The sequence below is a fragment of the Pavona decussata genome, unplaced genomic scaffold (assembly GCF_977016875.1).
Source record: "Pavona decussata unplaced genomic scaffold, jaPavDecu1.1 SCAFFOLD_127, whole genome shotgun sequence".
Taxonomy (NCBI): Eukaryota; Metazoa; Cnidaria; class Anthozoa; order Scleractinia; family Agariciidae; genus Pavona; species Pavona decussata.
Genome location: NW_028145541.1, coordinates 2,353,813 through 2,379,043, shown reverse-complemented (window position 1 = coordinate 2,379,043; position 25,231 = coordinate 2,353,813). Strand labels below are relative to the sequence as shown.

The window sequence follows — 25,231 nt, the reverse complement described above, 5'->3', positions numbered from 1 at the left end:
GAAATTCCAACCTTTTCTATATACCTTATTGTCGAACTAATCTTCGAAAATTCTCAATTCGCTTTCAAGGTCCTTCGTTTTTCAACTCGCTAAGTCGTGAAATTCAAAACAGTGAAACTATCAGTTTGTTTGGCAAAAGACTTGAAAAATTCCTTCTTTCTAAGTTAAATTGACTCTTTGTTGAGCTACACACCTTTTCTTTACCTTTTCTTTTTTTTCTTCTTTAAAAAAAATTGAAGTGGAAATTTCAATCAGTACCCTTAACTTCTATGGTTTATCCAATAGTTCTAGGAAGCCTATAGTTAATAAGCCCCCGGCTTCTATATAGGCTTCCTAGCCCTTAACACATTTAATATTGTAAATAGTCAAGTATGAATATGGTAATAGCATTCTAAAACATGACGTTTCGGCGACAACATGTCACTATTATTTTGTTTATTATTGTTTTAGTGACAGGATGATGACATTGACTCTCAGGCCTTCTTTGCGATGTGCGCGCGGTCAGTGGATGAGCAACTTAAAGGTCTCAGTAAGTCTTGAACAATCATGTTTTATTCAGTTAGAGTTGGTATTTCTCTTTCACATATCGCTAAGTAATCAAAGTGTTTAGTTACGACGATGTTTCTACGGGCATTTTTTTTCGTCTGCTGTTCAGTGTTGTTGTGTTTAACTAGATTCAGTGAGCTTTGTTTAGAAGCCACCTTAAACTTAAACAAACTGGTTTACTCCAGTTGTCATTATGTTTTTTTCTTTTCACTGTCGTGTTTGCTTCAGAGCGAGAACGAAACATTTTCGAATTAGCGATGTCATTGATTATTCTCAGTGGCTGTGAACTTGTTCGTTTCAAGAATCATCGCTAACTTGTCTTGTTATCAGTCGCACGTGCATCTCTTTGCGAGAAAACTTCCTTTCAGTTAAATACCGTAAGTTTACCTAGCTAATCGACACAATCAGACTTTCCGCGAATGCGTCAGTTACTTTCTCGAACTGCGTGGAAATTTATTTTGCTTAGCCCGTCGCTCGAAATACTCGCATTTGTCAAAACTAATTATATGACGAGTGGTTGTCAAAATGATGTTTTTTCTCATTTTAAGTTGAATTGTTCAGAGAAATCAAATTTTGGGCCATTTCAATTTAAAGAAAAGCTATTTCTCGTTAGTAAGATATCGTTCTTTGCAATCAACAGCCCTATTTTTTTACTTAGCATGCTGGTTAATCATTAACTATTATGACATGTGACTGGAAAAGACTCATTTTGAAGCCAGGGCGTGAATCCCTATAAGTAATGGAAACGAACTTTGCCGGAAACTTTTACCAAACAAATTAACTCCTTGAGTGAAAGACCACCTTAACCCTTTAAGCCCTAACAGTGATCAGCATCAAATTTCTCCTTGTAATATCCATGCTTATTCAACCCATAAAGTCATGAGAATTAAAGATATGATCGCCCAACTTGAATTTTCTGATGTTGTAATAACTTCTCCACAGTACTTTTATAAGAAAAGTAACAGGACAAGATAGGAGAATTTTTTCTCTGATATTAGAGGTTAAAGGGTTAACTGAGATAAAAAAAAAAAAAAATATGAACTACAACGTCGATCTGCACGGATGCCAAGGCTTGGGTAGAATGAACAATCACAAACATTGAGCGTTTTTTTTATATAAAACAAAATTAAGATAATGAAAAGATTCCCTTGTCGTTAAGTGACCTTATAGACTAATCACAAGTGTGTTTTTCCCCCCTAGCTTTTCATATTTTTGATCATTGCCTGATCATTTTCTTGAAATAAACAACGAGGTATTTATCTATTCGTTATATGAGTTTTAGCAGTACGCATGCTCAAACATGTCAAACCTCAAGACGTACCACTTGGAAGACACCTGTCCATGTTATATATGGATGTAGGTCAATTCCAGACGGCTGATGTGAGCGCTAGTGGCGAAAGGTGCTGTCTTAATATTCGGCTTAGTGGTCGGCAGTTCTCCTCACTCACTGTCTTGTCGTGAGCGGCAAGTTATCGTTATCTGAGTGCAAGATTCATCCCCCCTACACAAGGGACCTGTGGATGGTGGGGTTTCTTGTTAGGGTGTTGGATCATTTCAAAATAAAAAGAAAGGAGCGAGATTAAAATTCTCTGACAGTTATTTATACCAAATAGGTAAATTTATGTATCTTTTTAAAAGAAGCTTACTTCCAAATTATTTTCGTGATACGTTTACTCTTGCAAGTCAAATACATTCTTATAAAACAAGAAATTCCAACCTTTTCTATATACCTTATTGTCGAACTAATCTTCGAAAATTCTCAATTCGCTTTCAAGGTCCTTCGTTTTTCAACTCGCTAAGTCGTGAAATTCAAAACAGTGAAACTATCAGTTTGTTTGGCAAAAGACTTGAAAAATTCCTTCTTTCTAAGTTAAATTGACTCTTTGTTGAGCTACACACCTTTTCTTTACCTTTTCTTTTTTTTCTTCTTTGAAAAAAATTGAAGTGGAAATTTCAATCAGTACCCTTAACTTCTATGGTTTATCCAATAGTTCTAGGAAGCCTATAGTTAATAAGCCCCCGGCTTCTATATAGGCTTCCTAGCCCTTAACACATTTAATATTGTAAATAGTCAAGTATGAATATGGTAATAGCATTCTAAAACATGACGTTTCGGCGACAACATGTCACTATTATTTTGTTTATTATTGTTTTAGTGACAGGATGATGACATTGACTCTCAGGCCTTCTTTGCGATGTGCGCGCGGTCAGTGGATGAGCAACTTAAAGGTCTCAGTAAGTCTTGAACAATCATGTTTTATTCAGTTAGAGTTGGTATTTCTCTTTCACATATCGCTAAGTAATCAAAGTGTTTAGTTACGACGATGTTTCTACGGGCATTTTTTTTCGTCTGCTGTTCAGTGTTGTTGTGTTTAACTAGATTCAGTGAGCTTTGTTTAGAAGCCACCTTAAACTTAAACAAACTGGTTTACTCCAGTTGTCATTATGTTTTTTTCTTTTCACTGTCGTGTTTGCTTCAGAGCGAGAACGAAACATTTTCGAATTAGCGATGTCATTGATTATTCTCAGTGGCTGTGAACTTGTTCGTTTCAAGAATCATCGCTAACTTGTCTTGTTATCAGTCGCACGTGCATCTCTTTGCGAGAAAACTTCCTTTCAGTTAAATACCGTAAGTTTACCTAGCTAATCGACACAATCAGACTTTCCGCGAATGCGTCAGTTACTTTCTCGAACTGCGTGGAAATTTATTTTGCTTAGCCCGTCGCTCGAAATACTCGCATTTGTCAAAACTAATTATATGACGAGTGGTTGTCAAAATGATGTTTTTTCTCATTTTAAGTTGAATTGTTCAGAGAAATCAAATTTTGGGCCATTTCAATTTAAAGAAAAGCTATTTCTCGTTAGTAAGATATCGTTCTTTGCAATCAACAGCCCTATTTTTTTACTTAGCATGCTGGTTAATCATTAACTATTATGACATGTGACTGGAAAAGACTCATTTTGAAGCCAGGGCGTGAATCCCTATAAGTAATGGAAACGAACTTTGCCGGAAACTTTTACCAAACAAATTAACTCCTTGAGTGAAAGACCACCTTAACCCTTTAAGCCCTAACAGTGATCAGCATCAAATTTCTCCTTGTAATATCCATGCTTATTCAACCCATAAAGTCATGAGAATTAAAGATATGATCGCCCAACTTGAATTTTCTGATGTTGTAATAACTTCTCCACAGTACTTTTATAAGAAAAGTAACAGGACAAGATAGGAGAATTTTTTCTCTGATATTAGAGGTTAAAGGGTTAACTGAGATAAAAAAATATATATATATGAACTACAACGTCGATCTGCACGGATGCCAAGGCTTGGGTAGAATGAACAATCACAAACATTGAGCGTTTTTTTTATATAAAACAAAATTAAGATAATGAAAAGATTCCCTTGTCGTTAAGTGACCTTATAGACTAATCACAAGTGTGTTTTTCCCCCCTAGCTTTTCATATTTTTGATCATTGCCTGATCATTTTCTTGAAATAAACAACGAGGTATTTATCTATTCGTTATATGAGTTTTAGCAGTACGCATGCTCAAACATGTCAAACCTCAAGACGTACCACTTGGAAGACACCTGTCCATGTTATATATGGATGTAGGTCAATTCTAGACGGCTGATGTGAGCGCTAGTGGCGAAAGGTGCTGTCTTAATATTCGGCTTAGTGGTCGGCAGTTCTCCTCACTCACTGTCTTGTCGTGAGCGGCAAGTTATCGTTATCTGAGTGCAAGATTCATCCCCCCTACACAAGGGACCTGTGGATGGTGGGGTTTCTTGTTAGGGTGTTGGATCATTTCAAAATAAAAAGAAAGGAGCGAGATTAAAATTCTCTGACAGTTATTTATACCAAATAGGTAAATTTATGTATCTTTTTAAAAGAAGCTTACTTCCAAATTATTTTCGTGATACGTTTACTCTTGCAAGTCAAATACATTCTTATAAAACAAGAAATTCCAACCTTTTCTATATACCTTATTGTCGAACTAATCTTCGAAAATTCTCAATTCGCTTTCAAGGTCCTTCGTTTTTCAACTCGCTAAGTCGTGAAATTCAAAACAGTGAAACTATCAGTTTGTTTGGCAAAAGACTTGAAAAATTCCTTCTTTCTAAGTTAAATTGACTCTTTGTTGAGCTACACACCTTTTCTTTACCTTTTCTTTTTTTTCTTCTTTAAAAAAAATTGAAGTGGAAATTTCAATCAGTACCCTTAACTTCTATGGTTTATCCAATAGTTCTAGGAAGCCTATAGTTAATAAGCCCCCGGCTTCTATATAGGCTTCCTAGCCCTTAACACATTTAATATTGTAAATAGTCAAGTATGAATATGGTAATAGCATTCTAAAACATGACGTTTCGGCGACAACATGTCACTATTATTTTGTTTATTATTGTTTTAGTGACAGGATGATGACATTGACTCTCAGGCCTTCTTTGCGATGTGCGCGCGGTCAGTGGATGAGCAACTTAAAGGTCTCAGTAAGTCTTGAACAATCATGTTTTATTCAGTTAGAGTTGGTATTTCTCTTTCACATATCGCTAAGTAATCAAAGTGTTTAGTTACGACGATGTTTCTACGGGCATTTTTTTTCGTCTGCTGTTCAGTGTTGTTGTGTTTAACTAGATTCAGTGAGCTTTGTTTAGAAGCCACCTTAAACTTAAACAAACTGGTTTACTCCAGTTGTCATTATGTTTTTTTCTTTTCACTGTCGTGTTTGCTTCAGAGCGAGAACGAAACATTTTCGAATTAGCGATGTCATTGATTATTCTCAGTGGCTGTGAACTTGTTCGTTTCAAGAATCATCGCTAACTTGTCTTGTTATCAGTCGCACGTGCATCTCTTTGCGAGAAAACTTCCTTTCAGTTAAATACCGTAAGTTTACCTAGCTAATCGACACAATCAGACTTTCCGCGAATGCGTCAGTTACTTTCTCGAACTGCGTGGAAATTTATTTTGCTTAGCCCGTCGCTCGAAATACTCGCATTTGTCAAAACTAATTATATGACGAGTGGTTGTCAAAATGATGTTTTTTCTCATTTTAAGTTGAATTGTTCAGAGAAATCAAATTTTGGGCCATTTCAATTTAAAGAAAAGCTATTTCTCGTTAGTAAGATATCGTTCTTTGCAATCAACAGCCCTATTTTTTTACTTAGCATGCTGGTTAATCATTAACTATTATGACATGTGACTGGAAAAGACTCATTTTGAAGCCAGGGCGTGAATCCCTATAAGTAATGGAAACGAACTTTGCCGGAAACTTTTACCAAACAAATTAACTCCTTGAGTGAAAGACCACCTTAACCCTTTAAGCCCTAACAGTGATCAGCATCAAATTTCTCCTTGTAATATCCATGCTTATTCAACCCATAAAGTCATGAGAATTAAAGATATGATCGCCCAACTTGAATTTTCTGATGTTGTAATAACTTCTCCACAGTACTTTTATAAGAAAAGTAACAGGACAAGATAGGAGAATTTTTTCTCTGATATTAGAGGTTAAAGGGTTAACTGAGATAAAAAAATATATATATATGAACTACAACGTCGATCTGCACGGATGCCAAGGCTTGGGTAGAATGAACAATCACAAACATTGAGCGTTTTTTTTATATAAAACAAAATTAAGATAATGAAAAGATTCCCTTGTCGTTAAGTGACCTTATAGACTAATCACAAGTGTGTTTTTCCCCCCTAGCTTTTCATATTTTTGATCATTGCCTGATCATTTTCTTGAAATAAACAACGAGGTATTTATCTATTCGTTATATGAGTTTTAGCAGTACGCATGCTCAAACATGTCAAACCTCAAGACGTACCACTTGGAAGACACCTGTCCATGTTATATATGGATGTAGGTCAATTCTAGACGGCTGATGTGAGCGCTAGTGGCGAAAGGTGCTGTCTTAATATTCGGCTTAGTGGTCGGCAGTTCTCCTCACTCACTGTCTTGTCGTGAGCGGCAAGTTATCGTTATCTGAGTGCAAGATTCATCCCCCCTACACAAGGGACCTGTGGATGGTGGGGTTTCTTGTTAGGGTGTTGGATCATTTCAAAATAAAAAGAAAGGAGCGAGATTAAAATTCTCTGACAGTTATTTATACCAAATAGGTAAATTTATGTATCTTTTTAAAAGAAGCTTACTTCCAAATTATTTTCGTGATACGTTTACTCTTGCAAGTCAAATACATTCTTATAAAACAAGAAATTCCAACCTTTTCTATATACCTTATTGTCGAACTAATCTTCGAAAATTCTCAATTCGCTTTCAAGGTCCTTCGTTTTTCAACTCGCTAAGTCGTGAAATTCAAAACAGTGAAACTATCAGTTTGTTTGGCAAAAGACTTGAAAAATTCCTTCTTTCTAAGTTAAATTGACTCTTTGTTGAGCTACACACCTTTTCTTTACCTTTTCTTTTTTTTCTTCTTTAAAAAAAATTGAAGTGGAAATTTCAATCAGTACCCTTAACTTCTATGGTTTATCCAATAGTTCTAGGAAGCCTATAGTTAATAAGCCCCCGGCTTCTATATAGGCTTCCTAGCCCTTAACACATTTAATATTGTAAATAGTCAAGTATGAATATGGTAATAGCATTCTAAAACATGACGTTTCGGCGACAACATGTCACTATTATTTTGTTTATTATTGTTTTAGTGACAGGATGATGACATTGACTCTCAGGCCTTCTTTGCGATGTGCGCGCGGTCAGTGGATGAGCAACTTAAAGGTCTCAGTAAGTCTTGAACAATCATGTTTTATTCAGTTAGAGTTGGTATTTCTCTTTCACATATCGCTAAGTAATCAAAGTGTTTAGTTACGACGATGTTTCTACGGGCATTTTTTTTCGTCTGCTGTTCAGTGTTGTTGTGTTTAACTAGATTCAGTGAGCTTTGTTTAGAAGCCACCTTAAACTTAAACAAACTGGTTTACTCCAGTTGTCATTATGTTTTTTTCTTTTCACTGTCGTGTTTGCTTCAGAGCGAGAACGAAACATTTTCGAATTAGCGATGTCATTGATTATTCTCAGTGGCTGTGAACTTGTTCGTTTCAAGAATCATCGCTAACTTGTCTTGTTATCAGTCGCACGTGCATCTCTTTGCGAGAAAACTTCCTTTCAGTTAAATACCGTAAGTTTACCTAGCTAATCGACACAATCAGACTTTCCGCGAATGCGTCAGTTACTTTCTCGAACTGCGTGGAAATTTATTTTGCTTAGCCCGTCGCTCGAAATACTCGCATTTGTCAAAACTAATTATATGACGAGTGGTTGTCAAAATGATGTTTTTTCTCATTTTAAGTTGAATTGTTCAGAGAAATCAAATTTTGGGCCATTTCAATTTAAAGAAAAGCTATTTCTCGTTAGTAAGATATCGTTCTTTGCAATCAACAGCCCTATTTTTTTACTTAGCATGCTGGTTAATCATTAACTATTATGACATGTGACTGGAAAAGACTCATTTTGAAGCCAGGGCGTGAATCCCTATAAGTAATGGAAACGAACTTTGCCGGAAACTTTTACCAAACAAATTAACTCCTTGAGTGAAAGACCACCTTAACCCTTTAAGCCCTAACAGTGATCAGCATCAAATTTCTCCTTGTAATATCCATGCTTATTCAACCCATAAAGTCATGAGAATTAAAGATATGATCGCCCAACTTGAATTTTCTGATGTTGTAATAACTTCTCCACAGTACTTTTATAAGAAAAGTAACAGGACAAGATAGGAGAATTTTTTCTCTGATATTAGAGGTTAAAGGGTTAACTGAGATAAAAAAATATATATATATGAACTACAACGTCGATCTGCACGGATGCCAAGGCTTGGGTAGAATGAACAATCACAAACATTGAGCGTTTTTTTTATATAAAACAAAATTAAGATAATGAAAAGATTCCCTTGTCGTTAAGTGACCTTATAGACTAATCACAAGTGTGTTTTTCCCCCCTAGCTTTTCATATTTTTGATCATTGCCTGATCATTTTCTTGAAATAAACAACGAGGTATTTATCTATTCGTTATATGAGTTTTAGCAGTACGCATGCTCAAACATGTCAAACCTCAAGACGTACCACTTGGAAGACACCTGTCCATGTTATATATGGATGTAGGTCAATTCTAGACGGCTGATGTGAGCGCTAGTGGCGAAAGGTGCTGTCTTAATATTCGGCTTAGTGGTCGGCAGTTCTCCTCACTCACTGTCTTGTCGTGAGCGGCAAGTTATCGTTATCTGAGTGCAAGATTCATCCCCCCTACACAAGGGACCTGTGGATGGTGGGGTTTCTTGTTAGGGTGTTGGATCATTTCAAAATAAAAAGAAAGGAGCGAGATTAAAATTCTCTGACAGTTATTTATACCAAATAGGTAAATTTATGTATCTTTTTAAAAGAAGCTTACTTCCAAATTATTTTCGTGATACGTTTACTCTTGCAAGTCAAATACATTCTTATAAAACAAGAAATTCCAACCTTTTCTATATACCTTATTGTCGAACTAATCTTCGAAAATTCTCAATTCGCTTTCAAGGTCCTTCGTTTTTCAACTCGCTAAGTCGTGAAATTCAAAACAGTGAAACTATCAGTTTGTTTGGCAAAAGACTTGAAAAATTCCTTCTTTCTAAGTTAAATTGACTCTTTGTTGAGCTACACACCTTTTCTTTACCTTTTCTTTTTTTTCTTCTTTAAAAAAAATTGAAGTGGAAATTTCAATCAGTACCCTTAACTTCTATGGTTTATCCAATAGTTCTAGGAAGCCTATAGTTAATAAGCCCCCGGCTTCTATATAGGCTTCCTAGCCCTTAACACATTTAATATTGTAAATAGTCAAGTATGAATATGGTAATAGCATTCTAAAACATGACGTTTCGGCGACAACATGTCACTATTATTTTGTTTATTATTGTTTTAGTGACAGGATGATGACATTGACTCTCAGGCCTTCTTTGCGATGTGCGCGCGGTCAGTGGATGAGCAACTTAAAGGTCTCAGTAAGTCTTGAACAATCATGTTTTATTCAGTTAGAGTTGGTATTTCTCTTTCACATATCGCTAAGTAATCAAAGTGTTTAGTTACGACGATGTTTCTACGGGCATTTTTTTTCGTCTGCTGTTCAGTGTTGTTGTGTTTAACTAGATTCAGTGAGCTTTGTTTAGAAGCCACCTTAAACTTAAACAAACTGGTTTACTCCAGTTGTCATTATGTTTTTTTCTTTTCACTGTCGTGTTTGCTTCAGAGCGAGAACGAAACATTTTCGAATTAGCGATGTCATTGATTATTCTCAGTGGCTGTGAACTTGTTCGTTTCAAGAATCATCGCTAACTTGTCTTGTTATCAGTCGCACGTGCATCTCTTTGCGAGAAAACTTCCTTTCAGTTAAATACCGTAAGTTTACCTAGCTAATCGACACAATCAGACTTTCCGCGAATGCGTCAGTTACTTTCTCGAACTGCGTGGAAATTTATTTTGCTTAGCCCGTCGCTCGAAATACTCGCATTTGTCAAAACTAATTATATGACGAGTGGTTGTCAAAATGATGTTTTTTCTCATTTTAAGTTGAATTGTTCAGAGAAATCAAATTTTGGGCCATTTCAATTTAAAGAAAAGCTATTTCTCGTTAGTAAGATATCGTTCTTTGCAATCAACAGCCCTATTTTTTTACTTAGCATGCTGGTTAATCATTAACTATTATGACATGTGACTGGAAAAGACTCATTTTGAAGCCAGGGCGTGAATCCCTATAAGTAATGGAAACGAACTTTGCCGGAAACTTTTACCAAACAAATTAACTCCTTGAGTGAAAGACCACCTTAACCCTTTAAGCCCTAACAGTGATCAGCATCAAATTTCTCCTTGTAATATCCATGCTTATTCAACCCATAAAGTCATGAGAATTAAAGATATGATCGCCCAACTTGAATTTTCTGATGTTGTAATAACTTCTCCACAGTACTTTTATAAGAAAAGTAACAGGACAAGATAGGAGAATTTTTTCTCTGATATTAGAGGTTAAAGGGTTAACTGAGATAAAAAAATATATATATATGAACTACAACGTCGATCTGCACGGATGCCAAGGCTTGGGTAGAATGAACAATCACAAACATTGAGCGTTTTTTTTATATAAAACAAAATTAAGATAATGAAAAGATTCCCTTGTCGTTAAGTGACCTTATAGACTAATCACAAGTGTGTTTTTCCCCCCTAGCTTTTCATATTTTTGATCATTGCCTGATCATTTTCTTGAAATAAACAACGAGGTATTTATCTATTCGTTATATGAGTTTTAGCAGTACGCATGCTCAAACATGTCAAACCTCAAGACGTACCACTTGGAAGACACCTGTCCATGTTATATATGGATGTAGGTCAATTCTAGACGGCTGATGTGAGCGCTAGTGGCGAAAGGTGCTGTCTTAATATTCGGCTTAGTGGTCGGCAGTTCTCCTCACTCACTGTCTTGTCGTGAGCGGCAAGTTATCGTTATCTGAGTGCAAGATTCATCCCCCCTACACAAGGGACCTGTGGATGGTGGGGTTTCTTGTTAGGGTGTTGGATCATTTCAAAATAAAAAGAAAGGAGCGAGATTAAAATTCTCTGACAGTTATTTATACCAAATAGGTAAATTTATGTATCTTTTTAAAAGAAGCTTACTTCCAAATTATTTTCGTGATACGTTTACTCTTGCAAGTCAAATACATTCTTATAAAACAAGAAATTCCAACCTTTTCTATATACCTTATTGTCGAACTAATCTTCGAAAATTCTCAATTCGCTTTCAAGGTCCTTCGTTTTTCAACTCGCTAAGTCGTGAAATTCAAAACAGTGAAACTATCAGTTTGTTTGGCAAAAGACTTGAAAAATTCCTTCTTTCTAAGTTAAATTGACTCTTTGTTGAGCTACACACCTTTTCTTTACCTTTTCTTTTTTTTCTTCTTTAAAAAAAATTGAAGTGGAAATTTCAATCAGTACCCTTAACTTCTATGGTTTATCCAATAGTTCTAGGAAGCCTATAGTTAATAAGCCCCCGGCTTCTATATAGGCTTCCTAGCCCTTAACACATTTAATATTGTAAATAGTCAAGTATGAATATGGTAATAGCATTCTAAAACATGACGTTTCGGCGACAACATGTCACTATTATTTTGTTTATTATTGTTTTAGTGACAGGATGATGACATTGACTCTCAGGCCTTCTTTGCGATGTGCGCGCGGTCAGTGGATGAGCAACTTAAAGGTCTCAGTAAGTCTTGAACAATCATGTTTTATTCAGTTAGAGTTGGTATTTCTCTTTCACATATCGCTAAGTAATCAAAGTGTTTAGTTACGACGATGTTTCTACGGGCATTTTTTTTCGTCTGCTGTTCAGTGTTGTTGTGTTTAACTAGATTCAGTGAGCTTTGTTTAGAAGCCACCTTAAACTTAAACAAACTGGTTTACTCCAGTTGTCATTATGTTTTTTTCTTTTCACTGTCGTGTTTGCTTCAGAGCGAGAACGAAACATTTTCGAATTAGCGATGTCATTGATTATTCTCAGTGGCTGTGAACTTGTTCGTTTCAAGAATCATCGCTAACTTGTCTTGTTATCAGTCGCACGTGCATCTCTTTGCGAGAAAACTTCCTTTCAGTTAAATACCGTAAGTTTACCTAGCTAATCGACACAATCAGACTTTCCGCGAATGCGTCAGTTACTTTCTCGAACTGCGTGGAAATTTATTTTGCTTAGCCCGTCGCTCGAAATACTCGCATTTGTCAAAACTAATTATATGACGAGTGGTTGTCAAAATGATGTTTTTTCTCATTTTAAGTTGAATTGTTCAGAGAAATCAAATTTTGGGCCATTTCAATTTAAAGAAAAGCTATTTCTCGTTAGTAAGATATCGTTCTTTGCAATCAACAGCCCTATTTTTTTACTTAGCATGCTGGTTAATCATTAACTATTATGACATGTGACTGGAAAAGACTCATTTTGAAGCCAGGGCGTGAATCCCTATAAGTAATGGAAACGAACTTTGCCGGAAACTTTTACCAAACAAATTAACTCCTTGAGTGAAAGACCACCTTAACCCTTTAAGCCCTAACAGTGATCAGCATCAAATTTCTCCTTGTAATATCCATGCTTATTCAACCCATAAAGTCATGAGAATTAAAGATATGATCGCCCAACTTGAATTTTCTGATGTTGTAATAACTTCTCCACAGTACTTTTATAAGAAAAGTAACAGGACAAGATAGGAGAATTTTTTCTCTGATATTAGAGGTTAAAGGGTTAACTGAGATAAAAAAAAAAAAAATATGAACTACAACGTCGATCTGCACGGATGCCAAGGCTTGGGTAGAATGAACAATCACAAACATTGAGCGTTTTTTTTATATAAAACAAAATTAAGATAATGAAAAGATTCCCTTGTCGTTAAGTGACCTTATAGACTAATCACAAGTGTGTTTTTCCCCCCTAGCTTTTCATATTTTTGATCATTGCCTGATCATTTTCTTGAAATAAACAACGAGGTATTTATCTATTCGTTATATGAGTTTTAGCAGTACGCATGCTCAAACATGTCAAACCTCAAGACGTACCACTTGGAAGACACCTGTCCATGTTATATATGGATGTAGGTCAATTCCAGACGGCTGATGTGAGCGCTAGTGGCGAAAGGTGCTGTCTTAATATTCGGCTTAGTGGTCGGCAGTTCTCCTCACTCACTGTCTTGTCGTGAGCGGCAAGTTATCGTTATCTGAGTGCAAGATTCATCCCCCCTACACAAGGGACCTGTGGATGGTGGGGTTTCTTGTTAGGGTGTTGGATCATTTCAAAATAAAAAGAAAGGAGCGAGATTAAAATTCTCTGACAGTTATTTATACCAAATAGGTAAATTTATGTATCTTTTTAAAAGAAGCTTACTTCCAAATTATTTTCGTGATACGTTTACTCTTGCAAGTCAAATACATTCTTATAAAACAAGAAATTCCAACCTTTTCTATATACCTTATTGTCGAACTAATCTTCGAAAATTCTCAATTCGCTTTCAAGGTCCTTCGTTTTTCAACTCGCTAAGTCGTGAAATTCAAAACAGTGAAACTATCAGTTTGTTTGGCAAAAGACTTGAAAAATTCCTTCTTTCTAAGTTAAATTGACTCTTTGTTGAGCTACACACCTTTTCTTTACCTTTTCTTTTTTTTCTTCTTTATAAAAAATTTAAGTGGAAATTTCAATCAGTACCCTTAACTTCTATGGTTTATCCAATAGTTCTAGGAAGCCTATAGTTAATAAGCCCCCGGCTTCTATATAGGCTTCCTAGCCCTTAACGCATTTAATATTGTAAATAGTCAAGTATGAATATGGTAATAGCATGCTAAAACATGACGTTTCGGTGAGAACATGTCACTATTATTTTGTTTATTATTGTTTTAGTGACAGGATGATGACATTGACTCTCAGGCCTTCTTTGCGATGTGCGCGCGGTCAGTGGATGAGCAACTGAAAGGTCTCAGTAAGTCTTGAACAATCATGTTTTATTCAGTTAGAGTTGGTATTTCTCTTTCACATATCGCTAAGTAATCAAAGTGTTTAGTTACGACGATGTTTCTACGGGCATTTTTTTTCGTCTGCTGTTCAGTGTTGTTGTGTTTAACTAGATTCAGTGAGCTTTGTTTAGAAGCCACCTTAAACTTAAACAAACTGGTTTACTCCAGTTGTCATTATGTTTTTTTCTTTTCACTGTCGTGTTTGCTTCAGAGCGAGAACGAAACATTTTCGAATTAGCGATGTCATTGATTATTCTCAGTGGCTGTGAACTTGTTCGTTTCAAGAATCATCGCTAACTTGTCTTGTTATCAGTCGCACGTGCACCTCTTTGCGAGAAAACTTCCTTTCAGTTAAATACCGTAAGTTTACCTAGCTAATCGACACAATCAGACTTTCCGCGAATGCGTCAGTTACTTTCTCGAACTGCGTGGAAATTTATTTTGCTTAGCCCGTCGCTCGAAATACTCGCATTTGTCAAAACTAATTATATGACGAGTGGTTGTCAAAATGATGTTTTTTCTCATTTTAAGTTGAATTGTTCAGAGAAATCAAATTTTGGGCCATTTCAATTTAAAGAAAAGCTATTTCTCGTTAGTAAGATATCGTTCTTTGCAATCAACAGCCCTATTTTTTTACTTAGCATGCTGGTTAATCATTAACTATTATGACATGTGACTGGAAAAGACTCATTTTGAAGCCAGGGCGTGAATCCCTATAAGTAATGGAAACGAACTTTGCCGGAAACTTTTACCAAACAAATTAACTCCTTGAGTGAAAGACCACCTTAACCCTTTAAGCCCTAACAGTGATCAGCATCAAATTTCTCCTTGTAATATCCATGCTTATTCAACCCATAAAGTCATGAGAATTAAAGATATGATCGCCCAACTTGAATTTTCTGATGTTGTAATAACTTCTCCACAGTACTTTTATAAGAAAAGTAACAGGACAAGATAGGAGAATTTTTTCTCTGATATTAGAGGTTAAAGGGTTAACTGAGATAAAAAAAAAAAAAAATATGAACTACAACGTCGATCTGCACGGATGCCAAGGCTTGGGTAGAATGAACAATCACAAACATTGAGCGTTTTTTTTATATAAAACAAAATTAAGATAATGAAAAGATTCCCTTGTCGTTAAGTGACCTTATAGACTAATCACAAGTGTGTTTTTCCCCCCTAGCTTTTCATATTTTTGATCATTGCCTGATCATTTTCTTGAAATAAACAACGAGGTATTTATCTATTCGTTATATGAGTTTTAGCAGTACGCATGCTCAAACATGTCAAACCTCAAGACGTACCACTTGGAAGACACCTGTCCATGTTATATATGGATGTAGGTCAATTCTAGACGGCTGATGTGAGCGCTAGTGGCGAAAGGTGCTGTCTTAATATTCGGCTTAGTGGCCGGCAGTTCTCCTCACTCACTGTCTTGTCGTGAGCGGCAAGTTATCGTTATCTGAGTGCAAGATTCATCCCCCCTACACAAGGGACCTGTGGATGGTGGGGTTTCTTGTTAGGGTGTTGGATCATTTCAAAATAAAAAGAAAGGAGCGAGATTAAAATTCTCTGACAGTTATTTATACCAAATAGGTAAATTTATGTATCTTTTTAAAAGAAGCTTACTTCCAAATTATTTTCGTGATACGTTTACTCTTGCAAGTCAAATACATTCTTATAAAACAAGAAATTCCAACCTTTTCTATATACCTTATTGTCGAACTAATCTTCGAAAATTCTCAATTCGGTTTCAAGGTCCTTCGTTTTTCAACTCGCTAAGTCGTGAAATTCAAAACAGTGAAACTATCAGTTTGTTTGGCAAAAGACTTGAAAAATTCCTTCTTTCTAAGTTAAATTGACTCTTTGTTGAGCTACACACCTTTTCTTTACCTTTTCTTTTTTTTCTTCTTTATAAAAAATTTAAGTGGAAATTTCAATCAGTACCCTTAACTTCTATGGTTTATCCAATAGTTCTAGGAAGCCTATAGTTAATAAGCCCCCGGCTTCTATATAGGCTTCCTAGCCCTTAACGCATTTAATATTGTAAATAGTCAAGTATGAATATGGTAATAGCATGCTAAAACATGACGTTTCGGCGACAACATGTCACTATTATTTTGTTTATTATTGTTTTAGTGACAGGATGATGACATTGACTCTCAGGCCTTCTTTGCGATGTGCGCGCGGTCAGTGGATGAGCAACTGAAAGGTCTCAGTAAGTCTTGAACAATCATGTTTTATTCAGTTAGAGTTGGTATTTCTCTTTCACATATCGCTAAGTAATCAAAGTGCTTAGTTACGACGATGTTTCTACGGGCATTTTTTTTCGTCTGCTGTTCAGTGTTGTTGTGTTTAACTAGATTCAGTGAGCTTTGTTTAGAAGCCACCTTAAACTTAAACAAACTGGTTTACTCCAGTTGTCATTATGTTTTTTTCTTTTCACTGTCGTGTTTGCTTCAGAGCGAGAACGAAACATTTTCGAATTAGCGATGTCATTGATTATTCTCAGTGGCTGTGAACTTGTTCGTTTCAAGAATCATCGCTAACTTGTCTTGTTATCAGTCGCACGTGCACCTCTTTGCGAGAAAACTTCCTTTCAGTTAAATACCGTAAGTTTACCTAGCTAATCGACACAATCAGACTTTCCGCGAATGCGTCAGTTACTTTCTCGAACTGCGTGGAAATTTATTTTGCTTAGCCCGTCGCTCGAAATACTCGCATTTGTCAAAACTAATTATATGACGAGTGGTTGTCAAAATGATGTTTTTTCTCATTTTAAGTTGAATTGTTCAGAGAAATCAAATTTTGGGCCATTTCAATTTAAAGAAAAGCTATTTCTCGTTAGTAAGATATCGTTCTTTGCAATCAACAGCCCTATTTTTTTACTTAGCATGCTGGTTAATCATTAACTATTATGACATGTGACTGGAAAAGACTCATTTTGAAGCCAGGGCGTGAATCCCTATAAGTAATGGAAACGAACTTTGCCGGAAACTTTTACCAAACAAATTAACTCCTTGAGTGAAAGACCACCTTAACCCTTTAAGCCCTAACAGTGATCAGCATCAAATTTCTCCTTGTAATATCCATGCTTATTCAACCCATAAAGTCATGAGAATTAAAGATATGATCGCCCAACTTGAATTTTCTGATGTTGTAATAACTTCTCCACAGTACTTTTATAAGAAAAGTAACAGGACAAGATAGGAGAATTTTTTCTCTGATATTAGAGGTTAAAGGGTTAACTGAGATAAAAAAAAAAAAAATATGAACTACAACGTCGATCTGCACGGATGCCAAGGCTTGGGTAGAATGAACAATCACAAACATTGAGCGTTTTTTTTATATAAAACAAAATTAAGATAATGAAAAGATTCCCTTGTCGTTAAGTGACCTTATAGACTAATCACAAGTGTGTTTTTCCCCCCTAGCTTTTCATATTTTTGATCATTGCCTGATCATTTTCTTGAAATAAACAACGAGGTATTTATCTATTCGTTATATGAGTTTTAGCAGTACGCATGCTCAAACATGTCAAACCTCAAGACGTACCACTTGGAAGACACCTGTCCATGTTATATATGGATGTAGGTCAATTCTAGACGGCTGATGTGAGCGCTAGTGGCGAAAGGTGCTGTCTTAATATTCGGCTTAGTGGCCGGCAGTTCTCCTCACTCACTGTCTTGTCGTGAGCGGCAAGTTATCGTTATCTGAGTGCAAGATTCATCCCCCCTACACAAGGGACCTGTGGATGGTGGGGTTTCTTGTTAGGGTGTTGGATCATTTCAAAATAAAAAGAAAGGAGCGAGATTAAAATTCTCTGACAGTTATTTATACCAAATAGGTAAATTTATGTATCTTTTTAAAAGAAGCTTACTTGCAAATTATTTTCGTGATACGTTTACTCTTGCAAGTCAAATACATTCTTATAAAACAAGAAATTCCAACCTTTTCTATATACCTTATTGTCGAACTAATCTTCGAAAATTCTCAATTCGGTTTCAAGGTCCTTCGTTTTTCAACTCGCTAAGTCGTGAAATTCAAAACAGTGAAACTATCAGTTTGTTTGGCAAAAGACTTGAAAAATTCCTTCTTTCTAAGTTAAATTGACTCTTTGTTGAGCTACACACCTTTTCTTTACCTTTTCTTTTTTTTCTTCTTTATAAAAAATTTAAGTGGAAATTTCAATCAGTACCCTTAACTTCTATGGTTTATCCAATAGTTCTAGGAAGCCTATAGTTAATAAGCCCCCGGCTTCTATATAGGCTTCCTAGCCCTTAACGCATTTAATATTGTAAATAGTCAAGTATGAATATGGTAATAGCATGCTAAAACATGACGTTTCGGCGACAACATGTCACTATTATTTTGTTTATTATTGTTTTAGTGACAGGATGATGACATTGACTCTCAGGCCTTCTTTGCGATGTGCGCGCGGTCAGTGGATGAGCAACTGAAAGGTCTCAGTAAGTCTTGAACAATCATGTTTTATTCAGTTAGAGTTGGTATTTCTCTTTCACATATCGCTAAGTAATCAAAGTGCTTAGTTACGACGATGTTTCTACGGGCATTTTTTTTCGTCTGCTGTTCAGTGTTGTTGTGTTTAACTAGATTCAGTGAGCTTTGTTTAGAAGCCACCTTAAACTTAAACAAACTGGTTTACTCCAGTTGTCATTATGTTTTTTTCTTTTCACTGTCGTGTTTGCTTCAGAGCGAGAACGAAACATTTTCGAATTAGCGATGTCATTGATTATTCTCAGTGGCTGTGAACTTGTTCGTTTCAAGAATCATCGCTAACTTGTCTTGTTATCAGTCGCACGTGCACCTCTTTGCGAGAAAACTTCCTTTCAGTTAAATACCGTAAGTTTACCTAGCTAATCGACACAATCAGACTTTCCGCGAATGCGTCAGTTACTTTCTCGAACTGCGTGGAAATTTATTTTGCTTAGCCCGTCGCTCGAAATACTCGCATTTGTCAAAACTAATTATATGACGAGTGGTTGTCAAAATGATGTTTTTTCTCATTTTAAGTTGAATTGTTCAGAGAAATCAAATTTTGGGCCATTTCAATTTAAAGAAAAGCTATTTCTCGTTAGTAAGATATCGTTCTTTGCAATCAACAGCCCTATTTTTTTACTTAGCATGCTGGTTAATCATTAACTATTATGACATGTGACTGGAAAAGACTCATTTTGAAGCCAGGGCGTGAATCCCTATAAGTAATGGAAACGAACTTTGCCGGAAACTTTTACCAAACAAATTAACTCCTTGAGTGAAAGACCACCTTAACCCTTTAAGCCCTAACAGTGATCAGCATCAAATTTCTCCTTGTAATATCCATGCTTATTCAACCCTTAAAGTCAGGAGAATTAAAGATATGATCGCCCAACTTGAATTTTCTGATGTTGTAATAACTTCTCCACAGTACTTTTATAAGAAAAGTAACAGGACAAGATAGGAGAATTTTTTCTCTGATATTAGAGGTTAAAGGGTTAACTGAGATAAAAAAAAAAAAAAAAAATGAACTACAACGTCGATCTGCACGGATGCCAAGGCTTGGGTAGAATGAACAATCACAAACATTGAGCGTTTTTTTTATATAAAACAAAATTAAGATAATGAAAAGATTCCCTTGTCGTTAAGTGACCTTATAGACTAATCACAAGTGTGTTTTTCCCCCCTAGCTTTTCATATTTTTGATCATTGCCTGATCATTTTCTTGAAATAAACAACGAGGTATTTATCTATTCGTTATATGAGTTTTAGCAGTACGCATGCTCAAACATGTCAAACCTCAAGACGTACCACTTGGAAGACACCTGTCCATGTTATATATGGATGTAGGTCAATTCTAGACGGCTGATGTGAGCGCTAGTGGCGAAAGGTGCTGTCTTAATATTCGGCTTAGTGGCCGGCAGTTCTCCTCACTCACTGTCTTGTCGTGAGCGGCAAGTTATCGTTATCTGAGTGCAAGATTCATCCCCCCTACACAAGGGACCTGTGGATGGTGGGGTTTCTTGTTAGGGTGTTGGATCATTTCAAAATAAAAAGAAAGGAGCGAGATTAAAATTCTCTGACAGTTATTTATACCAAATAGGTAAATTTATGTATCTTTTTAAAAGACGCTTACTTCCAAATTATTTTCGTGATACGTTTACTCTTGCAAGTCAAATACATTCTTATAAAACAAGAAATTCCAACCTTTTCTATATACCTTATTGTCGAACTAATCTTCGAAAATTCTCAATTCGGTTTCAAGGTCCTTCGTTTTTCAACTCGCTAAGTCGTGAAATTCAAAACAGTGAAACTATCAGTTTGTTTGGCAAAAGACTTGAAAAATTCCTTCTTTCTAAGTTAAATTGACTCTTTGTTGAGCTACACACCTTTTCTTTACCTTTTCTTTTTTTTCTTCTTTATAAAAAATTTAAGTGGAAATTTCAATCAGTACCCTTAACTTCTATGGTTTATCCAATAGTTCTAGGAAGCCTATAGTTAATAAGCCCCCGGCTTCTATATAGGCTTCCTAGCCCTTAACGCATTTAATATTGTAAATAGTCAAGTATGAATATGGTAATAGCATGCTAAAACATGACGTTTCGGCGACAACATGTCACTATTATTTTGTTTATTATTGTTTTAGTGACAGGATGATGACATTGACTCTCAGGCCTTCTTTGCGATGTGCGCGCGGTCAGTGGATGAGCAACTGAAAGGTCTCAGTAAGTCTTGAACAATCATGTTTTATTCAGTTAGAGTTGGTATTTCTCTTTCACATATCGCTAAGTAATCAAAGTGTTTAGTTACGACGATGTTTCTACGGGCATTTTTTTTCGTCTGCTGTTCAGTGTTGTTGTGTTTAACTAGATTCAGTGAGCTTTGTTTAGAAGCCACCTTAAACTTAAACAAACTGGTTTACTCCAGTTGTCCGCACTATGTTGTTTCTTAAGCTCTTTACTGTCGTGTTTGCTTCAGAGCAATAACGAAACCTTTTTCGAATTAGCGATGTCATTGATTATTCTAGCTGTGAACTTGTTCGTTTTAAGAATCATCGCTTAATATGTCTTGTTATGAGTCGCACGTGCACCTCTTTGCGAGAAAACTTCCTTTCAGTTAAATACCGTATTTTACTGAGCTAATCAACGGTGAGGGTAAAAGGCGGAGAGTTTGCGGAATGGTATGTGGAATGGTGGCTGAATGGCATAATTATGCGAAATACGATTTAGGCGGGAAGTAAATTAACTGAAGAGTGCGTCATGTTTTCGCGCCAATTTAATAAGAGCAGCAGTTTTTTCGATGTTGCGGACTATTAAACAACCAAACAATAGATCGAGGATTAGAAAATATATACCTGGGATAGAATATGTCTGATCACTGGTTAGGAAGTGCAAGTGAAGAAATCGATGAAGTTTCGCATTCAAGGAACTAAGAATAAATTAAATTTCTAGTTGACAAAAAGAACGTGGCAGCGAGTAGCCTAGACAAAAAGCAACACCAGACTGGAGAAATAACAAGTTCAAGGCCAAAACTATTATGTGAGAAATTTTAAATTTAAACGACTTTCTCTATGATTGGGTTGTCAATGTTGGTTGGAAAAATCCCAACTACAGGTACATTTTCAATGTTACCTGGACTTACCTGATGGCAGTTCAACTTCTTTATGTGGGTGTGAGAAGAAACAACACCAATTATATTCGAGCTGGACACATGGCCTTTGCTCCCTTGTTTCATAGGACCTCTGCCTCTAAATATGCCCTGATCGACTTACATGACTGGTAAGCATACAAATTAAATTAACAACTGGTTTAAACCCTTTCCAGCCCAAGAGTGCCATATGGCACAATATGCAATTATGAACTCAGTTTTTTGGTCTATTTGTGTGAAATTTGCACAAACAAAGATCTTGGAAAGATCGACAAATTGACAGCATAAAATCATGCCCCTCTCCTATATGAGACTTGATTTATCACCCATCAAACTTTTGGAATGTTTTACTTTGGTCCCTAAAGGGTTCATTTGATATCCTACAACAAGCAAAGCGCTGAGAGTTGTACATTAAGTTGTAGTTTAGGGGGATTCCCAATATGAACAACAAATAGGACCTTTGGACTTTTCTGTCGGTGTGATTTATAGCACACCCAAGAAAGTACCTTTTAAAATTTTACGGTGCCGTAATGAATAATAATAATAACAATAATAATAATAATAATAATAATAATAATAATAATAATAATAATAATAATAATAATAATAATAATAATATGTAGTCTCTATGTTCATGGTTAGCGATTTAGAAACATTTGGCATTTCCCTCGGGCAGGAAAGGGTTAAATATTAGTTTAAATTGGTTTATATATTTCTTTGTCAGTCATGATAAAGTTTGCAGCTTCATAGAAGCAGTATTACATTTTAAAGGGGCACTATTATGGTGAAAGTTGCTAACATTTCAATTTGTATGGACAAGGTGTATGGATCATTAATTTTGATTTGTTTGACCTTTAGTGTGGACCGTGCATCATTCCCACCAACCCTTGCTGCCTTTGTGTCTAGAACTGAGTCAATCAGCACTTCAGGCAATCCCAGCAAGGGTGAATGCATGGATGCAAATCTTGAAGAAGTCAACAAGGAATCAAAAGTTTGGCAGCATGGCATGATGAATGCTCTTGACTGGTTAAGAATATTTCGTAACCTTGGAAAGTTGACCAAGGTAAGTACTAAAGTATTGTGCAGTTGGAAATAATATGTACTCTGTCATTACATTTACAATTTTACAGCCCTGCTTGTGTGACTCTTGATAGTGGCCAACAATGGTTGGCCTGAGAGGAACATAATTCCTTAGTCCATAATTATTCATTAATCATAATTTTAGTCATTTATCAACAAAATCAGATTGCTTCAAAGCAGGTTTCTGGTTTGTTTAAGTAACACCTGTACTAATGCATATTAAGAGTTCTAGGAGGCTCCACTGAAGACCACATTATTAGAGCTGACCAAGTTGTATGTTATTTTGCAGTAATTACGCTGTACCTTAGTACATGTATTTGAACATTAAGGGCTCATGTCCAGGTTCAAGAACACAAACTGAAGCATAAAAAGTAGTATCCATTCATTGCTTCCTCTACATGTAACTAGACAAGCAGGTAATTAATAAACAGTACTCTTTATTCTAGGTGCGAGAGTGGCTCTTAACCTTGATTGGGATGAGTGATCCCAAAGCGGATGCAGCAGTATCAAGAAAGAAATATGATTTTAAGGAAGAAGTACTAGCTTGGAGAATCAAACTTAGAAAGGAAAGGTTAGTTTAAGGCACCTATACATACAAATAAGTTTGACCTAGCATGTCCTAAGCTCTGTGTGTGCTACAAAGCAACTGGGCCCGGTTGTTCGGAAGCTGTTTAATGATAATCCGGGATTAAAAGTTGAACGAGGGTTTCATCTAGATTGTAAAAAATGGTTTCAAAGGCTAATTTCATGCTAAAGGTAAAGAAAAGTCTAAGTCAAAACTGAGGTACAAAAATATTTTTCAAGAATCTTTATTAGTCAGTAATTAAAGTTGATTCAAAGTTCGTGTTGATCCAGGATTAGCTTAATCAGGATTCGAACAACTGGTCCCTGTTTCATAAATACCAAATCCTGTGTTGAGCTCATTTAAATAAGCCCTCTTTCTGTGATACCCCATAGCATTTACAGTGTGTAAGCCATCGTCCTGCAAGACCAAAACAGCAAACAAAAATTCATTTTGGTAAATTAAATTAGTCATCCCCTCTATACCCCCTCCCCCTCTAAGAAATGATATAAGTCAATTCATAAAATAAATACAAAAATGTTGAAATAAATTCCCTCCCTTTTTTTCTGGCTTACTTGACGATTCACAGTAGTACTGTATATTTGTACATCTTTGTCTGATTTTTGCTTTAGTCAGCTATTCACTGTTTATCCATGTTGGGTCTCTGTAAACAAATTATTATGTCAATTTTTTTCAAAAGCAATTTTTTTCTTGTTTTTATTTATGTATTTTATCATTTGATTGATAAAATTGATTGCTAATTTTAGGGTCACTTGCAAAATAAATGTTTGTGTATTATTTAATCATTAATTGGACTGTCTGACTGTGAAGAAAATTAAGTATTTTTGTTAATTTGGTGATCACTTCGTTGATTTCTAGGTTTTTTTGTGCATAATTTGCAGGTATTTGTCAGACAGCCCAGACCACCATGTTTCTCTCAGCGGCACAGTTCTTGACAAAGGCCTTGTAGATATGGATAGCATCCTCAAAGTTAACAGAAGAAATTTACTATTTCACCAATTTGTGGAGGGAACATCAAGACCTGAGGTACCCATAACAGTGGTTTACACGACAGAGGAAGAGAGAAGCCTGGGAGAGGACATAAGCAATGCTTCCAAACCCGAAATACTCCGGAGAACAGAGGGTCAGATAAGTTTGTTATCTGATGAAGATACAAAAGCTGTCCTGGAACAGAAACTGGCTGAATATAAAAGAAAACAGCAGTCTCTGAAAAAAGAAGTTCTTATTTCCTTCTTTCTCGAAGTGTGCGAAGAAGTGAAAGCAAACGTGGATGCTGATCAAATTTTGTTTGTAGAAAATCAGTGTGACGATGGTGATTGTTCAGAAGACTGAGCAATATCGATAGAAACTTTTATTGTCATTTTCTACGTGCAAATTTCTTCTTGAAATACAGCTGTGATATATTTATTGTAAATATTTTAAAAGTTTATTGTAGTTATGTAAATATTATTGACGTTCTTTTAATATATTTTTATTATTAGTATTGCCAGTGTATAAGAACCTGGGAATGTACCGTATTGTACCCGTTCACACTAACTCCCAAACATATTTGCGTGTTTAGTTTTACTACGTTATTACAATCTATATTTAACAATTTGTAAATATCCTTGATTCAGAGAACTTAGTCTCCAAAACTTAAGGTTTTTTTTTTGAAATATTTTTTTAAGCCTGTTTTGTTCGAGGGTTGGTGTGAACGGGATAGTATAAATCATAAAGAAATCAAACGCTTGCCAAATACGATAGGAACTGCTAAGAGCGTTTGCGGTTGTCTTGCATATGCTATTTGCAATCATGTGTTTGCTACAGGTTCTCATTACCTATCTTAATACATTTTGTATATTTTTTTAGGA

General features: G+C 35.8%; 1 protein-coding gene across 7 annotated transcripts in view; it reads left to right on the top strand.

Moving 5' to 3' along the window:
• Positions 1–25,231, top strand: part of LOC146469206 (uncharacterized) — a 44,083-nt gene that overhangs the window by 15,319 nt on the left and 3,533 nt on the right. For 2 of the 7 annotated variants that reach the window (XM_085123856.1, XM_085123855.1), the window contains exons 1-3: positions 22,401–22,781; positions 23,245–23,369; positions 24,263–24,504. In XM_085123856.1, coding sequence (XP_084979982.1) covers positions 22,500–22,781; positions 23,245–23,369; positions 24,263–24,504 — 649 coding nt within the window. In that variant the 5' untranslated portion in view covers positions 22,401–22,499. Of the gene's footprint in view, positions 1–11,707; positions 11,790–21,807; positions 21,850–22,400; positions 22,782–23,244; positions 23,370–24,262; positions 24,505–25,231 lie in introns of those variants that run through there. The other 5 variants (XM_085123857.1, XM_085123858.1, XM_085123860.1 and 2 more) reach the window with 5 other exon arrangements.